Genomic DNA, 10,759 nt, shown 5'->3' with positions numbered 1-10,759 from the left:
TGACATGTTTGTTCCAAACCTCTTTAGACACATTCTATTCAACATCTGCTTTTTTCAGCACTTTGTTGGTCACTGGCTATACAGTAATAAAAATGAGGTTACAGATTACCATCAGCAACAGTAACAAAACTTAAAACAGGTAACTATATTTTAATAAAGGCTTGTGAGCATAAAGTGAAATGAATCAAAGATGTGCCCACTTCAATCATAGCCCAGCTGTGTTGCACCTTTCTGGCTATTTTAAACAATATTGTGACAAGGTTATCATAGTTCAAGTAAAGTAGACTATCCTCATAGTCAACTAATTCTCTGGCTACTGGCAGGCAAGTTTGAGATTCTGACTGGGCCTGGCGACACTTGGTCATGTAGTTACTGTGGAGGTGAAAGGGTCAGTTCTAGGGCAGTCTGAACCAGTGATTTTTTTAAGGCCACAAAAGCAGTATACCTATAACCTAATTAGATCTAATGGGGAGCAGCTTGCTGCAGGTACAGGGCAACAAATGCAGAGATTTACAAGGCCATTTCTAACCACCACGAGATGTTAGCATTGCAATCACTCTTAATAAGGTATCTGAAGTTCACAGCGTGGTCTAAATCAAGTGGAGGCTGGAAGCAACCTTTTATTCTTTCCTCAAGTATTAGCAATCCAATAGCCAGCCTGCACAGGCCAAGCGGGCACGGTAGGATTTAGCCTTCAGGCTCCTCTCCAATCTATGTGAAAGTCCCTGGTAGGTCAAAATATCCTGAGCACGGAACCAGTGAGGGAACAATGGCAGCGAGTCTGGCAGGGGGTCATGGCCGAGCGGCGGCCACGCGGGGCCCCGGGCGCGACTCCCCCGCCGCTCCGGCTAGCGCCTTACAGGGCTCCCGGCTGGCCAGGGAAGAACGAGGGCGGCGGGGCGAAGGCCAGGCCGGGTGAGTGAGACACGAAGGAGTGACTGCTGAGCCACTCGGCCGACAGCCGCCCGCAGACCGGAGGTCACACACCGCAAGGGCAGGGGGACGCGCTGAGGCGGCACCGAGAGAGCGGGCGGGAAGCAGAGGGGCGGGCGAGGGCCCCGCAGTTCCCGTCCTAGGCCCCGCCCCCGCGCGCTTATGTAACAGGGGAGAGCTGCCATTGGCCTGCAGACCGGAAGGACGCGGGCATGCTAGAGGGGCGGGGCAAAGCCGCCGCAGGAAGGTGAGGGGCGGGACCGCGCGGGCGGGCAGGCGGCGCTGAGGCGACTGGGAGTGCGGCGCGGCGTGCGCGGGCACGAGCGACGGGCCTGCCTCGGGCTCAGGCGCGGCGGGCGCGCGCTGCGGCGGGTGTGCGAGGCGCGGGCTGTTGTGCTCCCGGCTCTGCTCGGTCCTTCCTCTGCGGGTGGCGGAGGCCCCAAGCGGTGCGGGGCTCGACCCTTCCTTCCCTACTCGTCCTGCCCAGCTCTTCTCGCGCTGCGCGGTCTCTCGGACGCCAGACCGGCCCGGCCCGGGTGAGCGGCGCCGCAGGACGCGGGAGCCGAGGCGGGAGGCACGCGGCGGCGGGAGGCCGGGGCGGGCGTCGGACTCCCGGCGGAGCGGGCGCGGGGCTGAGGGCCGCCGAGGCCTCGGGCGGGCCGGGCTGCAGCCCTGGGGTTGAGTCTGCCCACGAATGGCTGTTGAGAGCTGGGATCGGGCCGCGGAGCCGGCCTGGGCCCCCTGCTCTGGCCGGTTGCAGAGTGTGAGCCCATTTCCTGGCTCCCCGGCCTCAGAGTAAGTTGTTTCGCTTTAAGCGGCCCCTTAGGGCCTCCTTCTCAAGAGTCCTGGTATTCCAAGAACTCTTCCTGGTTCGTAGCTCATTTGCAGCCTCCTGGGAAAGCTAAAACTTTTTTTTTTTTTTTAAATCAGCTGGTAACTGTTTGCAAACGATTTATTGCCTTTCAGTTTGTCCCACTTAATCAGGGAGCGGTTTATACGTAAGATTTTGTCAAAAACTCGATGGGCTGGTCCAGAGCAAATTGTAAGTTGAGCTGTCCGAAAGCAGGTGGTTGGATCGTTTGCACTTCTGCTTTCAGAAAGGAAATCTCTGCCTCTGTGCTGTCAGAAGTTTGGGGCCTGCCCCACTTAGCTAGCCTGTTAGAACAGATCTCCTTTGCCTAGTGTTACATTTTGTGTTTATTGAAGCGTTTGCCTTTTTGTAACCGTTGGTGGAGGTGAAGAAAATGGGTTAAGTGGGTGTTCTGTTGTGTTTTAGGAGAAGCCCTAAATGCGAAAGTTAAAAAATAGTTTTTGCTTATCTGATGGCATTGTTTTTACAGCACACTTCATGAAAAGGTTATCAAAGTAGCTGCTTTAATTTCTAGATGGCAAGGAAAGTTCTGGAATTACTGATGGTGAGGTTCTCTAACTTAAAAAAACAAGCATAAAATCCTTAAGGTCTGTTCACCAAGTAATGTCTTCATATACATAAGCCATGCTTTATGGAAGAGTTAAGATGTTTTAGACAATCACAATGATCTAGTAAAGATCTGATACTAAGACAGGGGGACATTAAGAGTGTTTTCAGGACTGGAGAGATGGCTCAGTGGTTAAGAGCACTGTCTTCTCTTCCAGAGGTCCTGAGTTCCATTCCCAGCAACCACATGGTGACTCACAACCATCTGTAATGGGATCTGATGCCCTCTTCTGGTGTGTCTGAAGACAGCGACAGTGTACCCACATATATTAATTTTTTTAAAGGAATGTTTTCAAAGCATTGGTGTTCATGTATTGAAGACCCACCATCAAAATACACTTTTAAGTATGCCATTGGAACATGGTGAAGTGACACAGGCCTTAAAATCCCAGCCCTTAGGAGGCAGAGGCAGGCAGATCTCTGTGAGTTCCAGGACAGCCAGAGATATGTAGTGAGACAACCCCCAAATATACGATTGAAACTTAGAATTGATACGGCATTGGTTTAAAAACGCAAAAATGAAATATAATTTTTATGACAGTTTATATTTGCCTTGGGTGGGAATCGAGTTCTTATATTAGGCTGGCATATTAAACATTCTCAAGGTTGGTGAAAGACTGGATGGACTTCCAGTTTACTAAGTAATACTAGTGGGAATGTGTCCAGTACATGTGTGTTTGTTTAGTTTCCATTGTGGTGGGGGATGACGGGGAGAGCTTGATTGTCACTGAAACACTTTTGACTTTATATCCAGTAGCTAAAGAGGATTGCAGTCAGAAAAGGCCAACCCTCTTCATAGTACGGTCCCTTGTACATTCATGTCTTTTAGTGATTTCAAAGTTTAAAATGTAATTACAGTGTTAGTCAAAGTGGCATTGGACCTCATTTTAATGTGCTTCAAAGCACTAGTCTGGTAGATGCTGGGTGAACAGGTTTAATTTGTGCTGTCTAACTAGAAGTCTGGTTTTAACAGGAAAATAATTCTTTTAAGTGACAATTGTTTTAACTCATTTTTGTTTACTCCAGACCATTAGTGAAGAAAAGAAAGAACCTTTCAGCTTTGTAAAAGGTACCCTCACACCAGGGTTCTAATTTGTCTTTACAGTGTGTGCCGCTGGGCCAGTGAGGTGGCTCAGCTGGTGAAGGCCCTTTCTGTCGAGCCTGAGGGTCTGAGTTAGCTTTCCCCAGAACACAAGCTGTAGAAGAACAGACTCACAAATGCTCTGTGGAGCCTTTGTATCTGCGTGCACACAAATAAGTGTAGGCGTTTGTGTTTCTGTGCAGGAAAGAACTCTTTTTTTTTTTTTTTAAAGATTTATTTATTATATGTAAGTAAGTACACTGTAGCTGTCTTCAGACACTCCAGAAGAGGGAGCCAGATCTCGTTACGGATGGTTGTGAGCCACCATGTGGTTGCTGGGATTTGAACTCTGGACCTTCGGAAGAGCAGTCGGGTGCTCTTACCCACTGAGCCATCTCACCAGCCCAGGAAAGAACTCTTAAGGAAAACTTTGGATAGTACAATAGTTTAATGAAACTTCAGTACTAAAAGGAGTTGCTGTGTCCCTACATCTCTTTTTTCCAGGATTAGATGACAGCACTTATTTTAAAATGTTGTGCAAATTGTAAGTCACAGTAGTGGATGCTAGCAGGGAGAAACTACCTTTGTAATCAAATGACAAAGGAAGACTAAACTTTGGAGTATCAAACTTTTGAAGGTTACATGTAAAGTGAAGGAAGTAAAACCATAACTATGTGTACATATGCAGTAAGTCTATGTACTGTTGGGTGAGATGTCCGTCTTGCTCTGTGGACCAGGTTGGCCAAGCCATGTGGTCTTCCTCCCTCTGCTTCCTTCCCAACTGCTCAGGCTGTGTGTTGATCTTTATTATTATTAAACAACGCCTTTATAATCATTACCTGGTTTAAGATAAAGAATATTGTCAGCACCCTCGGAATGCTGCTTCTGTCACCGCTTCCCGTTCATCACTCCATAAATAGCAAAGTGACCTCCTTAGCTGTGGATTTGCCTGTTTTGAACTTTATACAGTATGGCTTCTTTCCTTGACATAGAGATACAAACTTTATAGAAATAATTTATTCTGTTTGTTTTTGAGACTGGGTGTCTTTTTGTAGCTCTGGCTGATCTGGAACTATATGTAGAATGGGCTAACCTCAGACACTCAGAGATCTGTCTGCCTCTGTCTGCTCAGTCTTGGGGTTAAAGACTCGTGCCACCACGCCTGGCTAGAAATGCCTTTTTTTTTTTTTTTTTTTTTTTTAAAGCTGCCTGGCGTTCCTCTGTGTGCTATCTGTTTTTACCAATGATATTTGAACTGTCTGGTTTTAGAACAGGTTCTGTAAACATCCTTTTATACATTGAGGTACATACATTTGATGCTGTTGAGCATGCATTGTGAGGGATATACTCATTTGTCACCTAGCGCCATTGTATGTGAATTTGAGAATCCATTCCCGCCACTTCCTGACCATGTCTGAAATTTAAGTAGTCAACTCTGAGAATATTACTATGCTTAAATTGCTCTGTAGTGGAATGAAGAAGTCACTCTGGTGCCTAATCTTCTGTTTTTAGATATGGCTCGTGGACAGCAGAAGATTCAGTCTCAGCAGAAAAATGCCAAAAAGCAGGCTGGACAAAAGAAGAAACAAGGACATGACCAAAAGGCTGCTGCCAAAGCTGCCTTAATATATACCTGCACCGTCTGTAGGGTAAGGAGCCCAAGATGGTGCTTTCCTGTAGTTAGTTCTTACCCTGTAAAATGGATAGGTTAAAGTTTCCCTACAACAAAATGGATGCCTTATTTGAATTAGTAGATGTGAGAATGGCTTTTTCCTAGGATATTATCTACAGTCATCCATTCAAGAAACATTTTTCCTTGGCCATGCACATTTCTCTTAAGTGCTTGCTGGGTAAATGTAGGTAAAACAGCCCTTTGTAGAATAAAAGTGTCCTTGTGGAGTTTATAATCAATTCACTTTGGATGCATTCTTAGTGTGGCTAAGGCTAAACCTTGTACCGGGCTGCCAAAAGTAACAGTGCCTGTATAATAGTTTTTTAACTCCCATCTCCAGCAGATGCAGTGTGGGCATATATGATACCACATATATTCACATTGAAGGCTCTTAGTAGAATTAACAAGTTTAAAGAGTTGTTGGAGTGTTTGCCGTGTGTGAGGATCGAGGCAGGTGTGTTACCTGTAGTCACATGTTTAATCCACACAGCAACCAGTGAGTTGTGCTGCTTCCTTCTCGATGTGCAGATGTTCATCTTACAAGTGACAAGCATAAGATGTGTAGGCGATTCAGCAAGTAAGAGCTAGGACCTGGGTCTAGGCAGTCTAGCTTTAAAGGCTAGCCTCTGTGTGAGTTCACCACCCTTGAGGTTAGGGAAGAGCTAGAGGAAAAAACAGGGTTGGTCTGGTGTATAGATAGTCTTTTTAAGCCCTGTACTTGAATAAAGATTGTTGGTATGGATGGAAAGGGATCATGATTTGACATGATTGCTAGACTGAAGGTGATCATTTGTTGAAATCTTCACAAATGAAATAGGAATTCCTAACTACATGAAGGTTCGCCTAAGAGAGGCGATCTCTAGCCTTGGTAATGGTGATGATGAAATTGAATGGCTTCTGATTTTTTTTTTTAACAGAGGAAAGGTGAAATTAAATTTCATTAGGTTAGTTAATACTTTCCCTGACCTTTAAAGGTATATTTTGTCAGGTGTGAGTCTGTGTGTATGTACATGAATTAGTGTGTGTCTGTGTGTATACACTTGCAGATATCAGGTGTCATCTGTAACCCTAACCCTGAACCCACGGCTCACCAGTTGGCTAGGCTGGCTGGCTGGCCCACAAGCTGTGAGGATCCCTGTTTCTGTTCCAGTAGCTCTAGGGTCGTGAAATGTGTGCCCATGCCCGGCTTGTATGTGGATGCTGAGAATCCACATCCAGATCCTCGTATACCTGCTGGATCGTCTCCCCAGTCCCTGAGGGGAGTCGCTGTTGTATTCTGTGTCACATGCAGCTAGGAGAACCTAGAACTGAGTTGGAACATAGCTCTCAGGCAGAGTAAGCTCTGGGCTTCAGTGTTGCTGGCAGGTAAAATGAGCACGATAGAAGCAAGGTTCTGTGAGAATTCATAGAACATGCTTAATGAGTAAATTGCATTCTGTGTGCCATTAATGACATAAAATACTTGATTTTATGTGGTGTTCCTCTTCATATGTGAAGTGTTAGGAACTAATTTCCTTTTTGTAAGATACTTTTTCATTTACCAGTCACAAGTAGAAATTTAAAAGCATTTTGCAGTAATAGTCTAGCATAAGCAAGTTCAAAGTTTTTCTTTTTTACAGGCTACATGTATTGTTCTCCTACATAAAGTCTGCTTCTTTTCTTTTGCACACTTTCTAAACTAGACACAAATGCCAGATCCCAAGACCTTCAAGCAGCACTTTGAGAGCAAGCACCCTAAGACTCCACTTCCTCCAGAATTGGCTGATGTTCAGGCATAAAGTTGTTTACAGGTAATTGGTCTTTCTATTGGGTTTTTGTTCTTAGTTTTGAATATAGGAGCAAAACTGTATCTCCTCAGCTATTGAATGGATTTCTGCCTCTAGCAAAGACTTATTTTTCATGTCTTACTTTTGTACTAAAGTTAAATAATAGTGTCGTGGGTTGTATGTACTAGAATACTTTACAATTGGCAATGGCCCTTTTTTTTTAATGCCTTTGAAACATTCAGGTTTTTTGCAACTATAGCCAAAAATAGTGGGGAGGGGGTGAGTGAATGCTGGGCAGCTCTGAGCAGAGCATGAGAGACTTGTCAGCTGTAAGAAAACCATCATTTCTCTTCTCCCTGAAAGTCAGAGCAACTTGGTGACTGTCTGTGTTCTTAACGTTCCTATTTACAGTTCTAGGCAGAGCTTTTCTGTATTAAAATATAGAGCAAAATACAGGCATGCTCAATAGAAACTCCTTTCAAGTTATTTTTAATTTCATGTATAGATGGATTTCTTGCCCTCCTAAGTAGTGTAGTACATATGCATGTGTGTTTGAGAGTTCCTTCCTTCCTTCCTTCCAGCAGAGACATTTAGGTATTTGAGATGCTTGTCAGTCGTCACAGGTACTGAAGCTTTTTCTTATGTCTTACAGGTGAATTCATGACACCTTTGACTCTACTGTCTCAGACCTTAGGTAACAAACCTGCAGCTGCTTTTTTAAACAAACTGTTGATCAGCAAACAATAAAGGGGCTACAGAAACACTCATTTTTATGCTGTTCCCTTTGGGCTTCATGCAAAGACAATTCTGTGTAAATGTACAGTTGACTCTGATGTGGAAATCTGAAAAATCAGTCCATTCTTGTTATAAAATTTTTTTACAATTGTAATTATATTGATGTTCATATTGTGTAAAATAACTCATTTAATAAAGTAGTGCTTTGATTTTACAACACCGCAGGATAAATGGTTCTAGAAATTCTGTTCTAACTTTCCTTATTATTTGCCTTATAAAAATGAATTGATCAGCTAGTGTTGCAAGAGCAATTCTCTCGCTTTCTCAGCTCAGTGGCAGGTTTGTTAAACTAGAGCAGCCTCATTCATTAAATTGTGCACTTGATTCTATTGGCAGCTGATGCGGGTTAAAGAATGGCTGATCTGCTTCCGTGTATTCACAGCTACACACCATTCCCCACTTCGGATCATTTCCTGTGTGTCCATCTGGGAGTCATTTAGATGATAGATTCAGTTCATACAATTGGTAGAGTTGCCAGTGAGCCCTTCTGGACAATGTGTGAAGGAACAAGTGTGACCTATAAAGGCCTGTGTCTTTGCAAATTGTTCAAATTCTTCCATTGAAATTGAACTATAATTTTTGAAAGATTTTGAAAGTTATCTAGCTAATTTTATGAGTGAATTTTTACATTTAACAAGAAGAATAGAATGATTTGTTTCAGATTAATTCGCAGAACATTCTTTGTCTTTCAAATAAAACTCTAATTTTAGAGCCTTAGTGCTGGCTCCTGAAATCAAAGGCTGTCTAGTCTGACTTCCACCTGAACGAGCAGAACATTGTAGGGTAAGGTAAAGTCTGCCGGTGAAGGAACACTAACTAGTTCTGCTGGTGTAGGTTACAAGCAAGGCTGCCGGAACTCAGCTTAAGTTTAGACAGTGACGTAATGGGAAGAACATTCCGTACTGACAGCTGCTTAGAGCTGTGGCCCTGACCTGTGGATAACAAACGGATCCCTCGTGATGTAGCCTGGGCAGTTAGTGGACAGCTTAGGATATGCTGACCACCTGGCTCATGCGGCTGTGTTTGAAGGAAGGTGACTCAAGGGCCAGTCTAGTGCTTGTAGTCTGCACAGCAGCCCTGTCCCCAGCCTCCCTCCCAGAAGTACAGTCCCTCTATTTAATTCCCTGCCTCTCACACTTGGAATCCACTGTTTGCTACAATGTTGCTGACTAGAGTTAGAGTTTTACCCGTTTTCTTGTGGATCTTACATTCTAGTTAAATGGCAATTTTAGAGCTTCTGAAAGTGCTTTATGCAGATGTACGGTTTCTTTTAGTGACAAACTGGTTATTCAGAGCCTGATTGCAATTTTTGGTTTAAATCTTTTTGTTTGTTTCACTGTTGTAATTCAGAATAGAACATTTTCAGTCTTGTATTTAACTGTTTTCTGAGCAGCTGAAGACACGGTATTTCACTCTGTATCTCAGTGATGGGGAGTGGGTGATGGCTCTTCACTCTGAGCGTGGGGATTACCAGCACGGTCCTACCCTGTGCTGCAGTTAAACCTGCTGTAAGGAGGAAATGACAACTCGAACATCTGTGTAATTTAGTTTGCAGAGTCTCCTAACAGACGAGTTTGTTTAAAAACTGTTTGCTGTCTTCAAAGGTGATATAAAATAGCAGGAGGGGACTGATTTGTTTGTACTCTGTATGTTAGTTGTCAAAAGGAATGGGGTTCACGTTAAACTTGTTTCCATTCTCATCCCCATGTTTAGCTGACACACTTGAGCCCTCACGTGTGCTGTAATGTCTTATTAAAGAAGATGTTAAAGAAAACGAAACTAGTCTAATTTCTTGTACCTTTTAAGAGGTTTTTACATTGCCTCTCCCCCCTCTTCCCCCTGTGATAGTTTGATAATCCAAAGTCTGACATGTAAAGTCTTGTAGTTCTTTTATTGGCCGTTGGTTTCCCTATATCTGACTATAAGATACTGCCTAAGAGTAAACAAAGTGTTTGTCATTCTGAAATCTTGCTGTGTGTAATGTACAGCGTACTAGAAGGAAAAAATTGACGTTACCAACAAGAACAACAAAATACTTAGGCCAGTTGCCAGACAGGGTGGTTAACCCCTTAGGACATCAACACTTGAGGCAAGACCTGGGGCGTTTTGGTGTGGTGGTGGTGGTGGTGGTATAGGGTTTGGCTTGGTTGTTTTTGAGATAGGGTTTCTCTGTGTAGCTGTAGTCCTGGAACTCAGATCTCCTTCCTCTACTCCCTGAGTAGTGGTATTAAAGTCATGTGCCACTAGTCATGCGCCCTGTGACTTTGGGATTTATATTACAAATATTTCAAAGGTATTGTAGAGTAATTTCAACTTGAGACATGGCATAAGATAACAGCTAAAACTACTGGTTACCCCCACAAAGCCCCAACCTTTGTTTTTCATTATTTGCACATGTAGCACTCTGCTTGCGTTAGTGATGGATATAATATCACTTTTTCTATAATATAGTGATCAAGCATTTTCTAAACTAACTAAGATGCCATACTTAGTTAATAACCAAGACTGAATGAATTCATTTGTACAGTTTTTTAATTTGGGATTTTTGTTTAGTGTGTACAGCGGTGGTGAACCAAAAGGCAGGGCTATATGTAATGTCACTGTACATAGTGAATTCCTTAGGCTAGCCTAAGTTTACTGTGAAACCTTTAGAAGTAGTGCGAGTTCCCAGTGCATAATAAAGCATCTGTATGTTTGATTCACAATACATGCTTTATTAATGAGATTGCCAGTTACAGTCAGTGTGAGCGCTTTATAAAAACAATAAGTGAAACACTTCTAAGTCTTCTTTTCATTAGCTGAGTTTTATTTTTGCAACCACTTTTCACCTTCATTTCTTGTGTATAGAATAGACCCAAGTTTGAAATGTTTCCTACAGAGATAGACTTAAGTCACATGCTATTTATGTTTGTATGGGTGTGGTCTTCAGTGTTGATGTTACAGTCATTCTTTAAAATATTTTTGTATTTGCAACTCTTCCATAATTATTTGTGGTTTTGTTTTTGAGACACTGTCTCATATAGCCCAGCCTGTTC

The 10,759-nt window shown here is 43.3% G+C and overlaps 2 protein-coding genes across 3 annotated transcripts; one reads left to right on the top strand and one right to left on the bottom strand.

Moving 5' to 3' along the window:
- Positions 1-792: 792 nt before the first annotated feature.
- Positions 793-3,207, bottom strand: LOC110310802 (translation initiation factor IF-2-like). The gene is made up of 2 exons (XM_021183912.1): positions 3,199-3,207; positions 793-1,722 (listed from the first exon to the last, which is right to left on the bottom strand). The coding sequence occupies exons 1-2, from the start codon at positions 3,205-3,207 to the stop codon at positions 793-795; spliced, it is 939 nt and encodes a 312-aa protein (XP_021039571.1).
- On the top strand, positions 883-9,503 carry Znf706 (zinc finger protein 706). 2 transcript variants are annotated; one of them, XM_021183951.2, is made up of 4 exons: positions 883-915; positions 5,004-5,140; positions 6,846-6,953; positions 7,582-9,503. In XM_021183951.2, the coding sequence occupies exons 2-3, from the start codon at positions 5,006-5,008 to the stop codon at positions 6,939-6,941; spliced, it is 231 nt and encodes a 76-aa protein (XP_021039610.1). In that variant the 5' UTR covers positions 883-915; positions 5,004-5,005; the 3' UTR covers positions 6,942-6,953; positions 7,582-9,503. The 2 variants fall into 2 exon arrangements, with proteins under 2 accessions (XP_021039610.1, XP_021039608.1); XM_021183949.2 differs by lacking the exon at positions 883-915 and adding an exon at positions 1,208-1,469.
- The last annotated feature ends 1,256 nt before the right edge of the window (positions 9,504-10,759 follow it).

This window comes from Mus caroli, chromosome 15 (genome assembly GCF_900094665.2).
Source record: "Mus caroli chromosome 15, CAROLI_EIJ_v1.1, whole genome shotgun sequence".
Classification (NCBI taxonomy): Eukaryota; Metazoa; Chordata; class Mammalia; order Rodentia; family Muridae; genus Mus; species Mus caroli.
The sequence above is the reverse complement of the archived record's forward strand: the minus strand, read 5'-3'. Positions and strand labels throughout refer to the sequence as shown.